Below are 21885 nucleotides of genomic sequence, written 5' to 3' on the forward strand. Positions count from 1 at the left end.
GCGTGGTTAATAGCGTACTTCCAATTTGCACTTGGCTGAAGTAAAATTGAAGGTGGAGACGGGGGAGACATCATTGAAGAAAGAATGACGACTTGCGTAACATTTGGGTATTGTAAAAATAAAATTATGCTTTATTCAGAGCCTAAGCCTAACCACAAAGCTGTCCGTCTAGAGGCAGCGAAACGCCAGCGCGCACTTTCAACCCGCCAAATCGACGTAGGCTTAACCTTTTCCCTTTAGATACCATGACATGACATGACTTGCCTTACCTTTTTCTCCTTGCTTTGGATAGAGTCTTTCTTAAAAAGAAATAAAAACATGAGATGCATCGGTGGATAAGATTTCGCATATTATCTCACTGTTATAATGTTTGAGTTACAGGCAAGGGCTGAAAGAGATCGCTCGCACCCTTTTTTTCAACTCCTCCACTATAGATTTTGAAATGATCAATATACCAATTTGGGAGACCGATGGCTAACGGGCCCTACTCGTTACTCTTGTGAGATATTTACGCAAGTATTCTTTCTTAACTTTTTTTTTTTCTGGTTGCGACTGCCCAAACTCAAAACATCAAGTAAACAAAGTGCATGATGTAAAATTACAAAATAGTCGGTTCTATTGTTCCAGCCTAGTATACAAAGAGTACTTTGCCTATGCTTGTTCAAATATAGTAAATAAGATCGATCTACCAATCCTCTTCATCTTCTTTCCAGTCTGCCCACTCTTGGCTCTTGCGGTCATTGACCGGCTTCATAGGGATGGAGTTTGGTTTCGTATTGGTGGTCTTCTTGGTTCCTGCCAGCTTTAAGCCTCGAGTCGCCGGTTTAGATTCCGGTGCCTCATCGATGGCTGGTGACATATCAACGGCCCATTCCGAAGTGGTATTCGATAAATTTTGACTACCGGCAACTCCATCTGTGTACAATCCCATTAGTTACACAATGACATCGCAGTACAAAAAAGCACAAAATATGGAAAGTGGGCTTTTTTAGCTAAGCCTGGCGGGTGGTCAGACCAGCTTGAAGGCTAGTCGGATACAGCCGCAGCCAAGCCGACCAAACCAAAGCATGGCCCTAGTCATAAAAAAAATAAAAAAATAAAGAAGATTATTTACCTGTCGTGTTCAACTAAATGAGGAGAAACAAATGTATAAGTTGAAAAACCCAGACGAGGGGTAAGCAATAGGACTCCAAAAAATTGAACTTACTGGTAAGTGGCTGTAATTTCCATGAGGGCTCTGACGTCCAGTAAGCTTTTGCACGCCCTAGGTAATAAAGAAGAAAAAGGGAATTGTTTAAAAATAGTAGACAGAGAACGTGGAAGGATTTAGAAACTAAGGTCACCTGAACGATAGTATCGCGAGATCGCTTAACAACCAAAAGTCCAACAATGCCAACGCCAGCGATGAGAAGTGCACCTTGATATTTAACATATCCAGTAGGAGGAATAGTTTTAGTTGTTCCAAACCCTGTGCTGTCGGCATCGTTATCATCAGCTGTATTGGCTTCCGATGCCTTGTCATCTTCCATGTCGGAAGTGCCGGTGTACTTGGTGGGGACAACTTCCTCCTTATCCAAAGGATCTTCATCAATGTCATCACTGTCGCTTCCAGTTTGAGGTAGTTTGACATCGTCTTCCTTATCCTCTTCTGGTTCAACTTTTTCATCGGGGAAAATGTCTTCCTTGTCCTCATCGACTTCATTGTCGGTACCATCAAAGAGTTCGCCGGTTTTGAGTCCATCATCCTCAGTGTCGTCATCAACGTCAGCTCCATCATCGTTGTCAATGTCGGCATCAGCTGCAGTATCTTCTTTATCGTTTGTGTCAAAACCTTCCTCATCATCTGCCGGCTCTTCGTCACTAACTTCTTTGTTGTCACCGTTTTCCAGGTCGTCATCAGTGGAATCGCCAGTTTCATCTTCATTGGCATCGTCCAAACTATCAGGACTGTCCTCGCCGATGTCTTCTTCAGTACCATTTTCATCAGTGCTATCGTCCAAACCATCAACACCTGTTCCGTTTTCGTCGACATTAGAATCCACTTCATCTTCTAATCCAAAAATGTCGTCGTTGATGGTGTTTGTCTCTTCATCAACGGAAAGACCAGTACCTTCTTCGTCCGTGTTATCTTCATCGTCATCGGTCGATGGAGAAGTAGCTTCGTCGCTGTTGTCAATATCATAAATATCATCTGCAGGAGGTGCTGATTCCTCATTGTCATCAGTACCAACGACATACTTGGCCGGGTCAATATCGTTGTTTACATCTTCTGAGTTGTCGAGGTCGTCATGGGCGGTGTCATCTTCGTTATCAACAGTCTCTTCCTTGTCAGATGTTTCTTTATCAGCTTCTTCCAAATCAATATCCTCCTTGTTACTGCCGGAAGGAGAGTCTTCGATGTCTTGATCAGTGTTGTCGCCGTCAAATGGGAAGTCTTCAGAGCCAGCATCAAGAGCATCAGAAACTTTATCCTCAGCTGTGGAGGCTGGGCTCTCCGAGTCATCTCCTTCGTTGTCACCAGGAGTAGGATTATCAAAAGTGTCGATGGCGTTGTCATCAGAATTGGGATCGTCCAAGCTATCTTCAAGCGAACTATCATCCAAGGTCTCGAGTTCTGCTACATCGTCTTTAGGGTCTTCACCGATCTCGTCAGTAGCCAAGGTATCTTCATTATCTTCATCTAATGAAGAATCTTCACCCGTTGCAGAGAATTCATCGAATGCATCTTCTTCATCTGGTGAGAATCCGTCTTCATCTTTGTTTACAGTATTTTTTGGAGATTCGGGAGCATCCAGGCTGCTAGCCAGTTCTGAACCTGTAGGAGGGTATGGAGGATAAGCTTGCACTGTTGCAAGCAGAGTAATGAACGTAAGGGCTAAGAGCACCAATGACTTTGACAATCTTAGGTGCATTTGAAGACGAAATAAAGGAAAGACAGCTTAGCGAGACTTCAGTGCGGTTCGTTGCACAAATTAACAGCGCCAAATTCATTCAGGTCGGTCCCTGCACGTGGATTTTCTATAAAAAAATCTTTTTTTTTATTGTCCACTTGGTGGCTAAAATCTCGGGTCGGACTTGCTACTCTTCATCATCATCGTCGATAAAAGCATGCTCTTCATCATTTCCAAGACCATGGTATTGCTGGTTGCTAGAGGAGTTACCTCGTAGGCTGGTGCGAGATCTTGCCGACTGCAGGAAGCCGAAAATGTAACCTCCAAGAATTAAAGTCATATCTTTTACCCAGTCATAAACGAGGTACCAAAAATCGTAATGAGGAATTTGTTGCATGCCTGTTGCTTTCTTGGCAAACCTATTGTAGAGAATGCCTCCGATCAGGTATCCGAAAACCCCCACCCAAATACTGAAATTTCATGATGAGTAAAAGTGATATCATCACAAAACATGAATTGCTCTGCTTACATGGTCCATATCGTCGTCCACACTCCACCAGATTGTGTCGCTTGGCGTACAGGACAAGCGGCGGGCGTACGCCACTCGAACCAGTAATAACAATCCCTAGGTTGTGCTATCAAAATAGGCGTGCCCTAGTACAGACTGTGCGTTAGCCCTTCCATCCTAAGCTGCCCTTTTATCATCACATCCACTAACCATGTCGGTAACACCTCGATCGCAAATGAAAGATACTAGCGTAGATCTCCTAACGTCACCATCGCGGGGACATTGCTGACCGTTGGTATATTCTATCATCAATTTGTCGCCCCGTATGAACGGCGTGTTGCTGTACTCCCTAGTGTAATTAGGTTAAGTAACTTTGTTGTAAATAGAAAGGCAATGGATCCAAAAATAAAAGCCATATGTTACCCGATGTTATATCCTTTGCTTTCTGATTTTTCTTTGGTAAAGGCTCCTACTCGTTCGGGTCGCATCAACCCGGTTGATTTATCTTGTAATTCGTCGCATATGTTCAGTCTGTATTCTAAACTACTATCAGGGTCATAGAAGGTCCAATCCATCTCTCTATCATCAGAGCCAATAGCATGTTAATGAAAGAGTTATGTCATGTTTGTAAAGTGATGAAGCTTACCCTTGTGATTTCTTAAGAGGAGACAAGTCATAAAGATTGCCTTTGGAGTCTCTGGTTTGACATGGGTCCAAATCTTGCGCCAGTACAGAGCAAGCAACTGCAATGAAGCTCGAAATCCAGGCAATGGTTCGCATGGTGAATCTGAGGTCAGCGCACCGCTGGTCACATTTTTGAATTTGTATAAGCGCAGCTTTTTTTTTTTTTTCCTCCTGCGACAAAGTAATTTTTCTCGCCTCTGCCTGCCAATATGAAAGGCCGTTCTTCGTATATCCTTAAACCAAGTGATATTTCTACTCACTGCTCCGTCATCAAAACACACACAACAGCATAGTTGCTAACTAGAAACTTTAGAACGATATGAATGGCTATAAGCAATTAAAAAAAAAAAAAAAAAAGGTAGAAAAAAAAATATTTAATAAAACTATCAAGAAAAAATGGAGAAACAGGGAATAAGTAGTACCCACGAATTTACAGGATGAAGGAACTGAGAAAACATAGCGCTGCTGACCAAAAAATGAGTAAATTACACCTTCTTTTGACCCTTGGTCTTCCCGATGAGACTCTTGTGAATATGCGGAAGCACACCACCTCCAGCAATGGTAGCCTTGATCAATGAATCCAACTCTTCGTCACCACGGATAGCAAGCTGAAGATGCCGAGGTGTAATACGCTTGACTTTGAGGTCCTTGGTTGCATTACCAGCCAATTCCAGAACTTCTGCTGTTAAATATTCCAAAATAGCTGCAGAATATACCGCAGCCTTGGCTCCCACACGTGCATTGTTTCGGCTCCTCTCCTTCAAATAACGATGAATACGACCAACGGGGAACTAGATTTGAGGAATGAGGTTTAAGGGCTTCGTTTGACACACCTAGTGGTTCCTGTTCATTCGCCAAAATTGAAACATACCTGAAGTCCGGCTCTAGCAGACTGTGACAATGCTGGTGCCTTTTCTCTTTTTCCTAGTTCAGGAGCTTTATCCGCCTATCAAGGAAGTATACGTGTTAATCTACACTGTGATCGTATTCGGTGAGTGAGTGGTACCAGTCATATCGGCATAAAAAAATAAAGTTGATCTATCGTCCTAAAAACGCGTAAATGTACGCGTTTTAGCGTGTCGGGCTCGCACATAACAATTCAATGAGGTTGATTCGGAGCATTCGCACGACCATTGTTGTCAAAAAAGTTACAGTAGGCTATTTCCACCATGTTTGGTCGAATGGGACTGCAGGTTGTAAAGTCGCAAAGGCATTTGAATTCAAGTCGCAAGGGCAATAAAATATTTCCACACCAGTGTATTCCAGCCCCCTTTCTTTCTGTCATTATGCAAAATACAAAGATTCGTACCATTGTCAAGGTTGTGGAGGAAGGTGAAGATAGAGCGAAAACGATACCTGCAGAGTGGAACGGTCCTTGTGATGCGTGTGACAAGCGGCGGTTGAAAATCATATACATCACCCTTGGAATGCAATTTGACTTGAATCAGGGAAATTATGAAACGGCTTGGGGCCGATCACTGGGGTCTTGCCAAACAATTCCCGAAACGAAAAGGTTGGCGAGTGAACGCTACATTTTGGCAATAATAACTTTTAGTCAGCGTAAAAGAACAATTTTCAATATTAATGGCACTTATCGGTAGATCACCTTTTCTTCGCCATTGAAGCGCTTACATCGTTTCTTAAACATAAGCGCTCGAATTGCCATTTTTGGAAGTCTATGACTGGAGGCGGTGATCAATAACTTGATCAAGTTTCAAAACCCTGTCATTCTTTCAAGGGTGAATCGTCTGTAGAGGAAAATGCTGGCACCATTGCTTTATTTCGATTCGATTTTATCACTGCAATTTCGTTGTAGTAGAGAGCTTGCGTATCTAGACCTCGCCAACATTTGTTCTATTGTGGGGCCTAATTCTGGATAGAGAACGTCATTGTCACGGTGAGATCAATGTGACGTACTAGTGCCATCGAAATCAAGTACATAACCATTTCAATTCGCAATCACCTTCTCTTCACGAGAATTCCTTTTTTTCATCTCTACATCGCCCCAAATTAAACATGAAAGTCAACAGATATTTTCTCATTGCTCTGGTGCTCACCGTCATGACCTCTATGGCAGGTAAGTGTTGTTTTGATCCAGAAACATTGGGCCATGTCGTTTCATGATACTTAATCTTTATCTCTCAGCCGCTGAAGACGTCTCAGGATGGAGCACAAGCCAACTCAAGGAATGGTTGGACGAGCACAAGATTTCATACAACAAAAAGACCGATCACAGCGGTTACATCGATCTTGTTAAGCAGTACCAGGATACTGCAGCAAAGACCTACGATTACTACGGTCAAAAGATCGATTTCATCACCAACGATGTACAAAGCAAGTTGGCTGCCAACAAGGAGACATCAGAGGCCAATGTAGATTATATTACCTCGGAAATTCGACGATATCTTCGAACTGCAGAGTTGCAAGGTGAATTGACTTGGGAGAGTATTCAGGGAGCTTTGAATAAAGCCCGAAAGGACGTTCTTAAACAGAAGGCTGCCACGACTCAACAGTGGGATTCTATTGTCAACAATGTCAGCAATGCCTACCAACGTCAAAACTTTATGCAACGGTTCTTCACCCGTGACACTGCCTCCAGCGCTTGGTTCAACCAAGTCGGAGATCACCTTCGTCAACAAGGATCATTAACTGCCGATAATGTCAACCATATCGTCAGTTTGGTTCGTGAACGTGTGAGCTCTGTAGCTGACTGGTCGCAAGACAAGGCTTCCCAAGATAAAACATGGTTCCAACAGCTCAAGAAGGATTTGGAAAAGAATAGCAACATGACGCAAGAGCAAATCTCAGCCGCCCTCTCATCGGTTGAGGCTGACTATAACTCTTATAAGGCCTTCGCTATCGATTATGCTAATGGAGTGTATGATAATACTCAAGCTTTTGTTCAGCAAGTCAAGGAGAAACTTCAGCAAACTGGAGAACTCACTCAAGCCAAGATCAATGATATCACCACTGACTTGCAAAACCGATTTTCCGATTTCCATTGGTTCTGGCAAAAGGAACCTGAGCCCAAGACTTACTTTGAACAAATGCGTGAAGACCTCCTCGCTCGCAAGGATGCTGGTGTAGATCAGGTCAACAGCGTTATCGGCTTGATCTCCTCCACTTTTGATGAGTACGTGGCCACCGTCCGAAACTACGTCAATCCTACCCCCACCGATATTGCTGGTCACGTCAGATCAGCTGCCTCTTCCATTTCTTCCCAGTATTCTTCTGCCTCTGTATCTAGATCCAAGGCTGCTGAGTGGGCCAGCACCACATCTGCTGCCTCATCTGCTGTCTCTGTTGCTTCATCTGCTGCTGCATCGGCTACCGACGCCGCAGCATCGTCCGCTTCATCCCTCGTCAATGCCGTCACTTCCCCTATCGGCAGCACTTATGCTAAAGCCACTGACGCAGCTCAAGGCTGGCAATCTCAGGCAACCGATGACATCAACAGTTTTGTCAAAGAGACTGAACAACAAATGATCAACGCCAAGGAGTACTCGCAATCCCAGATCAACTGGCTTAAGGAGTACCTTAATAACAACTTCCATGACAAGAAGTCCGTCAGCGAAAAGGATATCAACGATGCTACCAACACCATCCGCAACTACTTTTCCTCAGACAAGCCTGAGAACAAGAAGGATGATGAGGCACTTGTCGACCACATTAAGGCTGGTTTGGAGTCGTGGAAGAACAAGTTGTATCGCAAGGACGAGTTGTAAATAAGAAGGTTTTAACCAACATGACATAACAAAACAAAACAAAAAAACACAGAGGATATGTATATAGTACTTTGCATCATTCAAATGTTCCAATTTTTTTTCTTCTAAACAATAAGAATATCCTTCTGGTCTTTGGTTTATACCTTAACTTGTGCGCGCCCATCAATGAAATTTACATGCAATATGCATTGATTGACCCATCCAAAGAGTCATCAATTGTAGTTGTCCCATTTTAAATGACAAAAAAAAACCCCCTCCCTCATATCAATAAATCACCTTATTATTTTATGCCTATGATGAGAGATATTGTATATTGGTGGCAATGTGTGCGGAAGGAAAGGAGGAGCTGTTACTGAACTGACAAACGGAAACACAATTGGGAAATAAAAAGATTGAGGAAATGCAAAATGTAGCTATGGTAAGTTAGGTTAGGATGCCTCTGTTGGTGTAGGAGTGGATGGCTCTAGGGCAGGTTGATGCTGTTGTTTTGTATCAGGTTGCTTGGTGAATGTAGGTAAGATTTCACCCTTAGACTTCAAATCCAACATTTCTAGCAGCTTTTGGTATAAGAACTTGTATGCCCAGACATTGCCACGCAGACGGCTGATATCGACAATGTAAATGCCGGGTAGATTTTTGAGTCTGCATATTTCCACCATGAATCGAACTTCTTCTCCAGAATCCGTTTGTGGATCACCGTACATAGGCTCAATACGCTCAGGTGGGGGACTAGGGTATATGGTAGTGAGCTCGGGTATACTTGAGATGACGGAGGTGGAGTTGGGAGGCTCTTCTTCGCTACTGGTTCGGTGCATGCTGTGGATACTCTCGCGACTGGGGTTTTGAGCACTGGCTCGACGTAACAAGGATCGAAGAGTACTTCCGCTACTCATCTTTCTTCGACTATCTGCTTCGAGGTTAGCCTTAAGCCCTTTGGACTTTCGCTTATTTCGAACACACTTGACTTTGTAATCCCCTTCCACTTTCACCACGAGTCCCATATTGGTCAAACATTGCTTGACTTCTACAAACACTTCAAATGGTGGTCGTGACGTGAGCGCTTGTTGATCGACTACTCCGTTATACACTTTGAGCTTAGCGTCGGCTGCCAACTGTAGTTCGTTTTTAGACATCGTCTTGAGTTGTTTGTTCATGCCCGGTGGCTGTGGTGTTAATGGCGGACGATCAAAATTGATTTCATCGCTTCTGCCTGGGTTACGCTCCACCGGAGAGACTAGCATTTGAAAAAAAAAAAAAATGATGTGTTAGACAATCAAGGACGGTAGACATGAGTGCATCGCTTTCACTCATTTGAAAAAGAAAAAAAAAGGACGACTCACCATGGGCTTTCTTTCGGAACCATTCCATAAAACCCTTACTCTTGGGCTTTTGGTCTAGGGCCACAGGTCGTTCTGATAGCGAAGGAACTAAACTCACGGCACCCCATTTGGTAACTTGCTCGGCGGGACCCTTTGGTGGTCCGTTGACAACCAATCTAACGGTTTGTGAGTTTCCTACGGGTCGAACGGAACTGTCCCGACGTGCTCGGGGAGCCGGTGCCATGTCATCGTCTAAATCACTTGTGGGTCGGGTCAAAAGACTGAGGGCTTTTCTTCGGGTACCCCGCGCAAACAGACTGGACGATGCTTGCGAGGATGGTTTGGTTCCTGTTGAACGAGCAGACATAGGTGTATCAGGTTTTGGCTGCATAACGAATGAGACGGTTCGGGTACTGTCATTATTTGGCGTGGTACTATTTGTAGTAGTAGTAGTAGCTACGCCAGCGCTTTGACTACGTTGCATACTGGATAAAAATCGAGATTGAAGGATGGAGGTAGGGACGGCAGATGCACGTCTCGAATCTGAATGCTGTTGTGTATTGGATTGTTGTTCGGGATCTTTCATGGCTATATCACTGGAGGATATAATATCAGGTAATTCTTTTTCTATCGTGCCTGACACTTGCGCAGGTGGATTGTCAAATTGTTGTGTGGTTTCCATGTCCATCGAGAGAGTTTTTTCTGGGCTGGTTATTTCGCTTCTGTCTACCTCCAAGGGTGTTTGATAAACACTGACTGGAGTCTCTGTCTTGTCGCTCAGTAAAGGTTGCTGGTGCACCGCATTCAGGTTGGCTTCTAGAGAGTTTTCTTGAATTTCCATTGCATCGGCGTAATTGGATTCAGGGCTAGACGGTACGTGATGATCTTCTAAACTTATACCAGAAACATTCATCATATCATCACCCTCGCTAATGGCCAACCCTTGGGTTTCATCGGATGGAACGACTTGTACTTCTTCCTCCGTCTTTTCGTCTGAGGCTTCGGTACGGTTGGTCACAGGGGTGGCTCTTTCCACCGCATCCATAGCATCAGCCTCAAGTTGATCCAAAGTGGTATCGAAGAGGTCACGATAGTCTTTTAACCATCGATGTTTCATAATGTCCTCAATAGAGCAACGCTTTCGAGGATCGGGCACCAGCATAATACGCAGAAGATCACGAGCATCCGAGCCAATATGAGAGGGAAACATCAATGGAGTATTGAGAATATAGCGATACAATAGGTTGATGTTTTCGCCATCGGGGTTTGCGGGGTCGTCGTCAAAAGGTAAATAACCACAAAGCATGGCATACAAGATAACGCCACATGACCAAATATCGACGGCCGAACCAACATAAAGTCCATCACTGACCACCAACTCCGGAGCAGCATAGCACGGACTTCCACAGGATGTTGCCATCAAGTCATCTTTGGTGGCAGCAAATTGATTTGCGAACCCAAAATCCGTGATAATGACATTCCGATGTCGGTCCAGCAGCAAGTTTTCCTTTTTTGAGTAGCAAGGTTGATTGTTAGTCTTCTTTTTTAGTTTGATAACGCGTGGCGCCGATACCGTGCAGCGCAGCGCTGATCCATTTTTTTTACAACGTACCAGCTTTAGATCACGATGCACAATGTGCTTTTCATGCATGTAACGCACTCCACTAATTAACTGGGCAAATAATCGTTTGGCATCCTTTTCTTTGAGGTATCTGCGAGCAAGAATATACTCGAAAAGTTCTCCGCCTGTATGAGTATGAATATCAGCGCGGCTTCATAATTAAAATTTTCATCGGACGCTAGTTTACCTGAGGCACACTCTAGAATAATGCCAATGTATTTTTCCGTTTCAACAACATCATACAGCTTGACAATGTATGGATGATGCAACACCTGAGAACCCATGTGAGCCATCACAATTTAATTAGCCTATCTCGAAAGTCGTTCGAGTCTCTTACTTTCAAAACTGAGATCTCTCTCTGTACTTTGTTTAAACGCGATGAGGACGACCCAATACTTTGCTTTCGAATGAGTTTGATAGCGACCTTTGAAAATAAAATAAACGATATTGGTCAAATTCTTCAATCGATTTCCAAATCATGAAAATTCATATCTAACCTCCTGGCCAGTTTCCGAGTGTATGGCTAGTTTGACTTTTCCAAATTCACCTTCTCCCAGGGTTTGCAGCATAACATAGGGGCCAAACATATTATGTCGTCGTCCGGGGTATCCAGTGCTATGGCGATGATTATGACGGTGTGGTGGTTCAAAATCAGGGACTTCCGACACGGAGAATGCTCGCTGCTGAGGGTATGGCGTCGGGAAAGCAATGGATGAATCATAGTCCTGGTCGATTGGCAGCGGAGCGTCGTCATCTAGTTGAAAAAATATGGGTAATGGAGATGAGGTGGGTCGTCTACTCGCCATGATGTCCTCGGGAGAGAGTGATGGAGAAGGTGGCAAATCACACGCCAAGGGATGAATCGCCATAGGCTCTTCTTAGTTGGTGTTGAAAAATAAAGAAAAAGGCACGGGGTTTAGTCAACTAGTTCGCAGCTTCGTTCTGAATAAAAAGACCGAGAACAGTAATAACAACAATCCAACAAGGTAACACTAAATATCTTTTTTTTGGCACTCCACACGCTTACAGATTCCCTTTTCTACCTCTTCCTTCCAGCAACGCTCGTTCGTTCAGCTGGGCTCGGACATCAGCATCAAGTGATCGACGCGGGGCCATTCATGCTACCGAGTCATGTCCTATGGCCAGGAACGGCTGAGCTCGGGGGTAGAAGTCACATCACCCCAGGGTATCCCCCCCCCTTTCTTACATTGCCTCCACCATTGACTTAAGAAGACATTTAAAGCCCATGTTACAAGATGAAAGTGAGACATTTACAGGTACAATCAGGCTGAGTTTCGCTCGGCAAAATAATCTGCATTAAAAAACTCGACGTTCTGGTTGGCCCAGCCTTGTCGATCTAGGCTGGCCCTACCGATTCTCGATTTCTTTCTCCCCCCCCATGGTTGAAATTTTCCTTACAGGGTGTTGCCATGTTAACATAATAGTAATCCCTAAATGCCAACGTTGGGCGGACCTTCAGGAAGAAAATCGGCCATTGGAATGGCTTGAACTTAAATTCAAGCTGCTCTACATCCACATTTCCAGCTAAAGACCTGAGTGGAGGACATGACATCATTTGGGTTCGAGTTCGTCCTCAATTGGTCGGAAAATCGAAGTCTTTCGATCCTGTAGTGGACCAAAGATAGGTTCTGGCTTCTTCTTCTTCCTTTTTTTTCTTTCGACTCCATTCCGATCATCTTCAGTTTGAGCATGGCCGAATCTAGCCGGCCAATCCATTCCAGCATGGTGCCGAATGATTCTGCTGAAAAGCCAAGTGCAAACGTCATACCAGCGAAGAAAAAACAATTTGGCCTTGAACAACCTGAACTAGTCTTCTATGCACCGTCAGATAACTTTCCTTATAAGCTGAAGGGAGAACCGCAGATTCTAGATATATTACACAACACCGACTGGAGCAAAACAGTACTTGGTCCAGCCAAAGACTGGTCCAACATCTTGGTCAATTCAATTCGACTTGCCTTGGTATCGCGATTTGCAATGTGCATATGGTGGGGTCCAGACTTCATGCAAGTAAGTGCTTACAAAAAAAAAGCTCCATTGTGTTTATGAGGCAATTGCCCCCGATGCTACATCGTCAAAAAATTATTGCCAATCTTTTTTTTTATAAACCCGCTACCTATTTTTTTTTAGATGTACAACGCAAAATATGGCGCTTTTCTGGGCAAACGGCATCCAAGAGCATTTGGTCGGGATATGCGGTAAGAAAACGACGCTATCTTGTGCAAATGCAGCCCATCCTCACTCACTCAATTTTGATGTTTTCACAGAGAATCATGGCATGATGTTTGGGAAGACATAGAACCTTTGATATATGCCGTAATAGACGATGGAGAATCTGTCTTTCTTAAGGAAGGTCGTTATTGGATGACTCGGTTTGGATGGATGGAAGAGACCTACTTTACCTATCAGGTAAGAACCTCCTGCTATTGAGCAGGAGGAAGAGAAAGAAAAGAAAAAGAAAGAAAAAATTTTATTGAATTCCAATATTATGATAGTACTCTCCAATCCATGATGATGTCCACGACAAGCCTATTGGCATATTTGTAAGTTCAGCTGCGAGTGACGTTTGTCATTAAACACCTTTAGTTAACCCCAAAATTTCTCACAGCACGTAGTGACTGACGAAACCTCAAAAGTCTTTTCAGAGCGAGACATGGTGACTTTGCGAGATTTGTCGGTTGGAACCAACGCCGCCACAACATACTCATATTGGAAAAGAGCGGTTGCAAAAGTGTTCAAAGTGCCAAGCAACTGTACAGATGTGCCTTCCATTGACTTATACGAAATCGATAGAGAAACCAATCAATTTCGGCGCATTATTTCAGAAGGATGCCATGCAGAGCAGCCACGACTCCAATTTCCGGAAACTGTCCAGATCTGGGAAGAGTTTCAATCTCACCATAGCGATACATTTAGCGCAGATAATATGAAAATCCCTTCGCACAAACTACGCGGTTCTTCAGCATCACTTGTCTCCTCAACAACATCCGATTCCATAGAGAACAAAGAGTCAGTACGGAAATCACTGGATCCAGCCACGGTCATTAAGAATCGACTAACAAAAGCCATGAATGACTGTTTTGTACACAACAAAGAGACACACCTGACTTTACCAGTGGAGACCCTGCCTATACCCAATATCACCGTCCCTGATAGTGAAAAGGTATATTTATCGAAAACTGGGCCTAGTGCGAACGCTGTGATTTTCCCCATACATGGATCGCCTCAGGACTACCACGATATTAGCTTAATTGCGGTATTAGCCACAAATCGATTCCGCAAATATGACGAGAAATATCGATCATACTTTCAACTACTCGTCAGCCAACTTAGCGGTAGTCTTGGTACAACGTCAGCCATAGAGGATTCTGAACGACGAGCCGATGAATTAACAGAATTGAATCGTAGCAAAACCACCTTTTTCTCTGTAAGGCGATCATTTTCTGCCAATGGTTAACTCGCTTCGTTCCAACTCCAATTAATGCCACCCATTTATTTTAGAATATTAGCCACGAATTTAGAACGCCGTTGAGTCTTATTCTCGGACCTGTTGACCAAGTGCTACATGATCCAACGCTTAATCCGAAAAGCAAAGAAATGGCAAAAATGGTACAACGCAACGCCAATCGTCTGCTTAAGCTCGTCAATACATTGCTACAATACACACAACTCGAAACCGGAAGGATGCGAGCTCAGTACAAGCCCGTTAACAACCTACCTGAAACCACCAGAGAAATTGCCAGCGCATTTGATACCGTCGCAGTTCGTTTCGGCCTTCAATTTGTCCTTGACTGTCCGTCTTGGGAATGGTCCGAGCCGAGCAATCGAAACTATGGTCCAGATGACACCACGGCATTCGTTGATGTTGATATCTGGGAGATAATCATTCTCAATTTGCTTTCGAACGCATTCAAGCACTGCATTAAAGGTTCAGTACGGCTCACCCTACGAAGGCATTTACGACCATCCTCATCGTCGCCTACTGCCGCCATTTACCGTAATCCCTTCATCACTCCCAGCCTCGCTTCCTCAGATACAGTCACTCCCGAATCAGTTTCGTCAATAAGTTCCAACGTATCATCAGCCGGTTACTATGAACTCACTGTTGCCGATACAGGAAGCGGTATTGCAGAAGAGGACATTAGCCGTATCTTTGATCGTTTCTATTCAGTTCGCAGGTGACTATAACCGCATTGGTTTTCATGATGAGCCACATCTCAAATATTCTAATGGGTTTTGTCTATCACTTCTAGTACTGAATCCAGATCTCACGAAGGCATCGGTATTGGTCTCAGCTTCATCAAAGATCTGGTCGAAAGTCAAAAGGGTATCATCACCGTTGACTCAACATTAGGCGTCGGCTCAACTTTCACCGTCAAATTGCCATTAGGCTACCGACAGTAAGGCATATGTTACTAATATTGATCATTTCTCGCTCCAGACTCTAACTTCCTTCGTTTTACTTTTTTCCTTCTCTTTCGCAGTCTCAACCCTCATGCAGTCGTCCGCTCTGTTGACGACAATGATTCTGTAAGATCACCGTCTAACAACCTACCAGTCATAAAGGTCGACACCCTACACAAGAATACAGTCAATAGGATGATGCCCAATAATGGCAAATTGTTTGTAGCAGAAACCGCAGGATGGAACGACTTTGACGAGCATCCCCAAGAGCCCTCTCAGCATCCTGAAGAAACCCCACTTGAACCTTCAACACCATCTCAATTAGTGACCCCAGCAATGGAGTCTGAAGACTACGTGAATCACCACGCCGATATCTTTAAGCCGACCGTTCTGGTTTGCGATGATAACACGGATATGCGCTCTTACATACGACATACCTTAATATCCAATTTCAATGTCATTGAAGCGTCAAACGGACAAGAGGCGCTCGATATTGCTGTCAGATTGGCTGCCTCAGAAGCATCCGAGATGTCCATGCAAGGGGATGATGCGGTGCCTCGAAGGCGGATTGATCTGGTGTTAGCCGACGTCATGATGCCGGTCATGGATGGTATTGAACTTTCCAAAAACCTTCGTGCCAACCCGTTCACTCGAACTCTTCCTATCATTATGTTGACTGCTCGTGCTGCTGCTGGTGACAGTATGAATGGACTATTTGCCGGAGCCGATGACTACTTGTTTAAGCCATTTGATGCCCAGGAACTGATTGGCCGTGTCACAACACACAGCAATCTTTACCGTATGCGACTGGAGTATGCGGATGCTCGCAACAAAATCGCAGTATTGGAAGCTGCCAACGATGCAAAATCGAAGCTTATTGCTCTAGGTAAGCCTTTTCGGAATTTCCCCCATGCAAAAATGCCTGAGAATATGAAACTCACTGTTTATGCCATTAGTGTCTCATGAGCTTCGCACCCCGCTTCAATCGATCATTGGAACCGTCGAATTGCTTCGAGAAGGAGCACAGTTTGAAGAGGAGCGCACGGATTTGGATAACATACACTATTCTAGTCACGTTCTTTCTGCCTTGATATCGGATATCCTTGATGTCGCTAAAATTGGTAAGCATATGCCTCTTTCACGCTATCGTGGTGCTTGATCGATGGAGACGTGGCTAACTGACTCTTTCATTCAGATGCTGGAAACTTCGTTTTTGAGCCTGCTGATTTCAACCCCCGTATTCTTGTTCAGCATTGCTGCGACATCTTGACGGAAAAAGCAAACAGCAAGGGCTTGGATTTGGTATGTCACATTGACCAAGGTATCATAGAGCGCGCTAATCAAGACCCCGCCCGTATACGACAATGTATTAGCAACATGCTCAGTAAGTGAACTCATGGCTGCCCTTGAAGCTGAATGCAACATACTTACCTCTGTGTCTAGGCAACGCTGTCAAATTCACCGAAAAGGGGTACGTTGCCGTGAAAACTTACACCCGCCTATCCTTCAGCGATGGCAGAGCCTCTCGTCGATTCGTTGCTTCAGAGTTGGAGTCTGAGGATAGCTGGCCAGATAAAAGCTCATCAAAGGGAGATCCCAATGCCACAGCTGAACTTGTTGTTGAAGTCGAAGACACTGTAAGTGATGTTTTGAAGCTCGAAGATTTTCAAATGCTTCTCTGGTATTTAAATACAATCAAATGATTTTTTTTATTAGGGTATTGGTCTAGCACAGGAGTCGATGCATGAGATTTTCGAACCTTTCTGTCAAGCAAACACGTCCTCTACTAGACCTTATGAAGGCATTGGTCTTGGCCTGGCCATCACTAAACAACTGGTTGAAAAAGCTGGCGGTGAAGTTGGCCTTGTGTCGGAATTGGGCAAGGGTAGTACGTTCTGGATCATATGGCCCATTTCACCACCTTTGGCGAGCTATCGAACGCCTGGGGAGGACTCTACGTCAGACGATAACATTACTCTGACCGACGACGTGAATGTGCCTAAAGACATATCCATCTTGATCGTGACCAAGAACCAAGTAGCCGCTTTGGCCGTGGCGGAAAACTTAATATCAGCCAACATTAATGGAATAACCACTACGACCGACATAAACCATGCTATGCAGTTGGTGTCAGAGGCCAAAAAGCCTTACGATGTTCTCATTGCCGATTCTTTCTTGGAGTCCCAATGCATTCCACTGGTTCGAAAGTGCAAAGAAAACAAGACATTTGTTCTGACCATCGTTAGTCGAGGTCTTCTTCGAACTCTAAGCAAAGGGCTCAAGGATCTTACCGACGAAGTCATTGCACGCCCAGTAAGTTAAAACCCTGAACGTAAGGTCCGCCACCCTTTGTTTTAACATGCTCACTTCTTTGTTTCATTTTTCTCAAAAAGGTTCATCGTGCCAATTTGCTGGACAAGTTGAGCAAACTTTCAATAGAAAAGCGAACTCGAAAAATTTCCATTGCAGATCAACACAAATCGTTTCTTGGTAAATTGGAAGCCTCGTTGCAAAAGCATATTATTGCAAGGACCGACGAACAAGAAGTTCCATTATCGCCTGAGTCTATGACCTCGCCTGGTATAGGTAGCAGAGCGTCATCCAGCACACTGGTCGAAGAATCGTCGTCGAATGCTAGAGATACCCTCACTCCACGAAGGCAATCTTCTGTGCGCGCTCCAGGTGTCATCAAGGGAACCATTTTAGGTCAGTGTGAAAACAGCGTGCTAGACGAGCCGAACCTTTGACTGACTTTATTATTTTTTTTTAAAAAAAAAAAAAAAATAGTGGCAGAGGACAACCTCATTAATCAGAAACTGCTCAAGAAACAACTACTGAAGCTAAACTACGAATCTGATGTCGTTGGTAATGGATTTGAAGCGGTTAATATGCTCAAGACGGGCAAGAAGTACATTGCCTTCCTCTGCGACTGCAATATGCCACAATGCGATGTAAGTTAAAGCAGAGTGCGGTGCACATCAGAACCATACTAAACATAATGGGTATGTTTCTCGATCGACAGGGGTTTCAAGCGACTGCTATCATTCGTGGTTCCGAGGAAAGCTTCAGGAACATACCGATTCTTGCAATATCAGCCAATGGTAAGATGTTGGATGGAGTGGGTGGCTAGCCTACAGGATCGATCCTAACCCCTTCCGTTTTTGCAGCTATGGCCGGAGATCGAGAAAAATGTTTGAACGGACAAATGGACGACTATATCAGCAAACCCCTCACCATTCCTCAACTTGGATCTGCACTTGAGCGATTACTTAGTAACTCAAAATATTGATCCAAGGCTTAGTTAACTAGACTACATGTTGGTTCATGGCTCGTATTTAAAGTAACATCTACACTTCCAGCGTAAAAATTTTGGGTCCCAAGTGATTTTCTATTACGCATAATAACCATCACTGGTACACACATTCATGTCACTTCTCAGAATGTAGCAGCACATAGAAATTGCAATTAAAAGAAAAACGAGAGATTTATTACTTGCAAAAGATGATCGAACGCCGAGGACGGTCCGAGGTATGATCTCTTACCGGAATCGCTACAAACCGAGAGTTGCGGGGCACTGTGCTCGCGACCGTTTTGTCCAATGTATACAATTTTTAATTTTTTTCTGTTGAGGGAGGGGAATCCGCAACGGAGTGTAGGGACTGTTTTGGATCAGACAGATTGCTTTTATCACTTCTGTAAACGAGGTCATCAGGAAGAATGAAATGAAATCACTCATCGATCGGTATGTAAATTATTGAACCGTTTGTTCAAATCGATATTTGTCCAGACTTGCACGATACTCCTCCTAGAAAAGCATAAGAAAAATATAAAAAAAAGTTAGCACCTCCTCCTTCTTGAACCGCATACCGACCAGTACAACACTTACCGGTGATATTTCGCTGTCATTATAAATCAATTGTATTTTGGTGGGCTTTTGCTTACTACCAGGAGCAAGTGACTGTGGCACAGCTGGAACCGCGGGTACCTGCTGTGCGTGAGGATCATAGGCAGCTGGATTTTGACCATGAAAAGCAGCAGCAATTGAATCATAGCCTGCTGGAGAGCCATAAGGTGCAGCATACGGTGGCACCGCAGCTGCACTCGTGGGAGGTGCTATGGGGGGTGAGGAAGCATCGTAACCTGCGGCTACTGGTGGACGAACGGGAGAAACAGGAGAAACTGCCATACCAGCTGAATTGGGAGTAGGTGGGTACCCTGGAGCAGGTGAACCATATGCTCCAGCCGGTGGAGTCCACTGATGGGGTGGTAACCCGCCAAATCCTGGAGGAGGAGCTCTAAAGACGAACGCATCATTTAGTAATGGGCTACGGTGGACTACGCTATACCAATTGCATACTAACCCATAGGGTGGAGGTCGGAATCCCATCGGCGGTGGTGGACGTGGTGGGTACTGAGGTTGCTGTTGGTAATATTGGCTATATTGTGGTGGGTATGCGGATGCCATAGGAGGAGGAGCACCAGCACCAGGAGGATGTTGGAAGTAGCCTGCTGCCGGAGGCGGAGGAGTGGCTGCAGGTTGTGCACCTCCAGCTTTATGAGCAGCGATTTGTTTTTGAATCTGTTCGGGTGTCAGTGCACTGTATTCGGATGTGCTACCTGCCTTGAAACGTTTCGCTGGATTTTCTCCACTACTCAATGCCTGTTCGTGCGCCAAAAGATCTTCATGTGGTATACCTTCCATACCAAAGATCTCATATTCTAGCGTCTCTCTTCCTTGAAGTGCATTGGGTACTCTGAATATTACGGTAAAAGGTGGAGTGGTTAATACCATGATTACCAGCATTGGCTTTAAATAGGTTCGGATCTTACTTTGTAATTTCTACTTTGTGAACTTGCATAGCATGGACAGCCATGCCACCGGCTGTAGTAAGCTTTTTACCACAAACATCGCACTTGAAATGTTTAGCCTGACAAGCGGAATCGATTTAAAATGCAATTAATATAGGTGGTCGAATGGTATTGATCTGAGGTTGGAGGGTACTCACCCTTTGATGAGTTACGAGCACTTTGTCGTCGTCGAAGTCTTTCTCACAGTACCAGCACCAAGGGCGTGATTGCTTCTTACTCTTTTTCTTTCCCATTGGAGTATTTGTAGCAAAGGATCAGTCTCTACGTAAAATCGACTTTGTAAAAATTGTCGTGCTGCAATTTTTGATGACGTAGACTCGCGAAGTAAATTTGACTTAATATCATGAAACGCGAATCAACTGGCAACTTCCCTTCGCCATGGGTTGTTGCTAGGTAGTACGGATAAAATACTTTCAATTTACTCACGATGCAGTAAAGTTTCCTTGTGTTTCTGATCGATATGTTTCTGAAAACTGTGATCTTTGGGTACCGCGCAAAAAAAAAGGGGGCCCATATCGGTCGGATATAATCCCTAGTTGAACGGAATTTTGCGAACTTCGATCTCGAGGCGCGAACTAGTTGACATCGGGCATATCCCTGTGTCTTCCCGGATTTGCTAGCCTTATCATCAAGTCAATCTTCTGCATTTTATGAGGACATCACTATATCTTCCGGGATTGCTAGCCTTATCATCAAGCCAATCTTCTGTGTTTCATACATGCCAAATCCCTAATCAACGCCTTTTATTGAGCATTAATCCTTTAATAAAAGATTGGCTTTAAAAAATTACATTTGCCTCGCCCATTTCGTATAGGGTTGTTCAGTGACCTTCTTGTTCAAACATTTAACATCAAATTTATTTAAATTACAGAATTCACCTTCAATTCATTTACATATCATGTCTTTGAAATGGTAACCATGAGTTTATAATTTGTTACATGGGCTGGCTGAAACATTGGCATGCCTTCGAATCGGACGGTAGTGCAGAGTGGCAAATATGTAATCGTGATGTTTGAGCAATTTTTAACGCACATCGACAATTAACGCAAGTCCGGCTTTGACCATATCGAATCGAGCATGGGTTTGGGACAAACGGTCGCAATGGTTACCACTAGCGTTGGGTCAATCCAAAAGCGTAAATCTGAATCAATATGGACGATTGTGGTAATTGTTAACGCACATTGACACCTATTGTACATTTTTTTTTTACGATACGAGCATGGGTTTGGGACAATTTGATTCAATTTGATTACCCCTCTGTTGGGTATCCTCAAAGGCGTAACCTGAATCAATATGGACGATTGTGGTGGTGGGTGTTAACACACATCGACACCATTAGCGCACGTACAGCGTTTACGATATCGAAGCAGGCATAGGTATGAGACGGTAACGTTGTAGTGATTACCACTAGCGTTGGTCAATCGAGAGCGTACATCTGAATCAATATGAACGATTGTGATGATTTTTAACGCGCATTGACATCGATTGCAAATATTTTTTTTACGACACGAGCATGGGTTTGGAACAATATAACTCGATTTGGTTACCGCTACTGTTAGGTATCCTCAAAGGCGTATTCTGAATCAACGTTCACATTAACGTGGCCTAACACTTCATTTATGCTATTGCTTACCAGAGTATAATGTACTGATTCTGTATTGTTCTCAGCTACATATATGGGAGGCGCTGAACAAAAAGATGTATTATTTCCCCTCAAAGAGGCTACCATTGACCTTCCCAGCAATCTTGCCAATATTTTACTGGCATTCTCTTTCTCTTTCATTAAAAGAATTTTTAATTTTTAATTTTTAATTGCCGTTTCGATCGCTTTCCCACCATGTCT

At 44.0% G+C, this 21885-nt stretch overlaps 8 protein-coding genes across 8 annotated transcripts; 2 read left to right on the plus strand and 6 right to left on the minus strand.

Annotated features, from left to right (window-relative positions):
- Positions 1-638: 638 nt before the first annotated feature.
- On the minus strand, positions 639-2171 carry K450DRAFT_261467 (uncharacterized protein). The gene is made up of 6 exons (XM_051592326.1): positions 2066-2171; positions 1727-2015; positions 1344-1643; positions 1208-1264; positions 1115-1127; positions 639-915 (listed from the first exon to the last, which is right to left on the minus strand). Exons 2-6 carry the CDS (start codon positions 2003-2005, stop codon positions 686-688), a joined length of 879 nt encoding a protein of 292 aa, XP_051440499.1. The 5' UTR covers positions 2006-2015; positions 2066-2171; the 3' UTR covers positions 639-685.
- A 710-nt stretch (positions 2172-2881) lies between these two features.
- On the minus strand, positions 2882-4359 carry K450DRAFT_261473 (uncharacterized protein). The gene is made up of 5 exons (XM_051592327.1): positions 4046-4359; positions 3823-3978; positions 3610-3748; positions 3421-3545; positions 2882-3361 (listed from the first exon to the last, which is right to left on the minus strand). Exons 1-5 carry the CDS (start codon positions 4177-4179, stop codon positions 3079-3081), a joined length of 837 nt encoding a protein of 278 aa, XP_051440500.1. The 5' UTR covers positions 4180-4359; the 3' UTR covers positions 2882-3078.
- K450DRAFT_261478 (uncharacterized protein) lies at positions 4355-5435 on the minus strand. The gene is made up of 3 exons (XM_051592328.1): positions 5393-5435; positions 4955-5029; positions 4355-4874 (listed from the first exon to the last, which is right to left on the minus strand). The coding sequence occupies exons 1-3, from the start codon at positions 5393-5395 to the stop codon at positions 4569-4571; spliced, it is 384 nt and encodes a 127-aa protein (XP_051440501.1). The 5' UTR covers positions 5396-5435; the 3' UTR covers positions 4355-4568.
- A 621-nt stretch (positions 5436-6056) lies between these two features.
- Positions 6057-8022, plus strand: K450DRAFT_261480 (uncharacterized protein). Its single transcript, XM_051592329.1, has 2 exons — positions 6057-6160; positions 6229-8022. The coding sequence occupies exons 1-2, from the start codon at positions 6100-6102 to the stop codon at positions 7806-7808; spliced, it is 1641 nt and encodes a 546-aa protein (XP_051440502.1). The 5' UTR covers positions 6057-6099; the 3' UTR covers positions 7809-8022.
- A 340-nt stretch (positions 8023-8362) lies between these two features.
- Positions 8363-8902, minus strand: K450DRAFT_165426 (uncharacterized protein; the record flags this gene model as incomplete). The annotated part of the gene is made up of 2 exons (XM_051584048.1): positions 8363-8537; positions 8748-8902. Coding segments are annotated over 2 exons (330 nt in total), but the record flags the coding sequence as incomplete, so codon positions are not given.
- Positions 8903-10319: 1417 nt separating this feature from the next.
- On the minus strand, positions 10320-11335 carry K450DRAFT_180736 (uncharacterized protein; the record flags this gene model as incomplete). The annotated part of the gene is made up of 5 exons (XM_051584346.1): positions 10320-10634; positions 10740-10873; positions 10936-11020; positions 11086-11172; positions 11246-11335. Coding segments are annotated over 5 exons (711 nt in total), but the record flags the coding sequence as incomplete, so codon positions are not given.
- Positions 11336-12351: 1016 nt separating this feature from the next.
- On the plus strand, positions 12352-18720 carry K450DRAFT_261491 (uncharacterized protein). Its single transcript, XM_051592330.1, has 16 exons — positions 12352-12779; positions 12900-12967; positions 13037-13178; positions 13265-13312; positions 13378-14196; positions 14271-14947; positions 15023-15169; positions 15254-16059; positions 16130-16294; positions 16369-16557; positions 16617-16810; positions 16890-17486; positions 17567-17879; positions 17961-18124; positions 18196-18274; positions 18341-18720. Exons 1-16 carry the CDS (start codon positions 12459-12461, stop codon positions 18460-18462), a joined length of 4851 nt encoding a protein of 1616 aa, XP_051440505.1. The 5' UTR covers positions 12352-12458; the 3' UTR covers positions 18463-18720.
- Positions 18721-18924: 204 nt separating this feature from the next.
- On the minus strand, positions 18925-20275 carry K450DRAFT_275581 (uncharacterized protein; the record flags this gene model as incomplete). Its single annotated transcript, XM_051593176.1, has 5 exons — positions 18925-18978; positions 19060-19468; positions 19535-19927; positions 20004-20101; positions 20180-20275. 5 exons carry the CDS (start codon positions 20273-20275, stop codon positions 18925-18927), a joined length of 1050 nt encoding a protein of 349 aa, XP_051440506.1.
- Positions 20276-21885: the final 1610 nt, after the last annotated feature.

Source organism: Umbelopsis ramanniana (genome assembly GCF_025399195.1).
Source record: "Umbelopsis ramanniana AG unplaced genomic scaffold K450scaffold_88, whole genome shotgun sequence".
Taxonomy (NCBI): Eukaryota; Fungi; Mucoromycota; class Umbelopsidomycetes; order Umbelopsidales; family Umbelopsidaceae; genus Umbelopsis; species Umbelopsis ramanniana.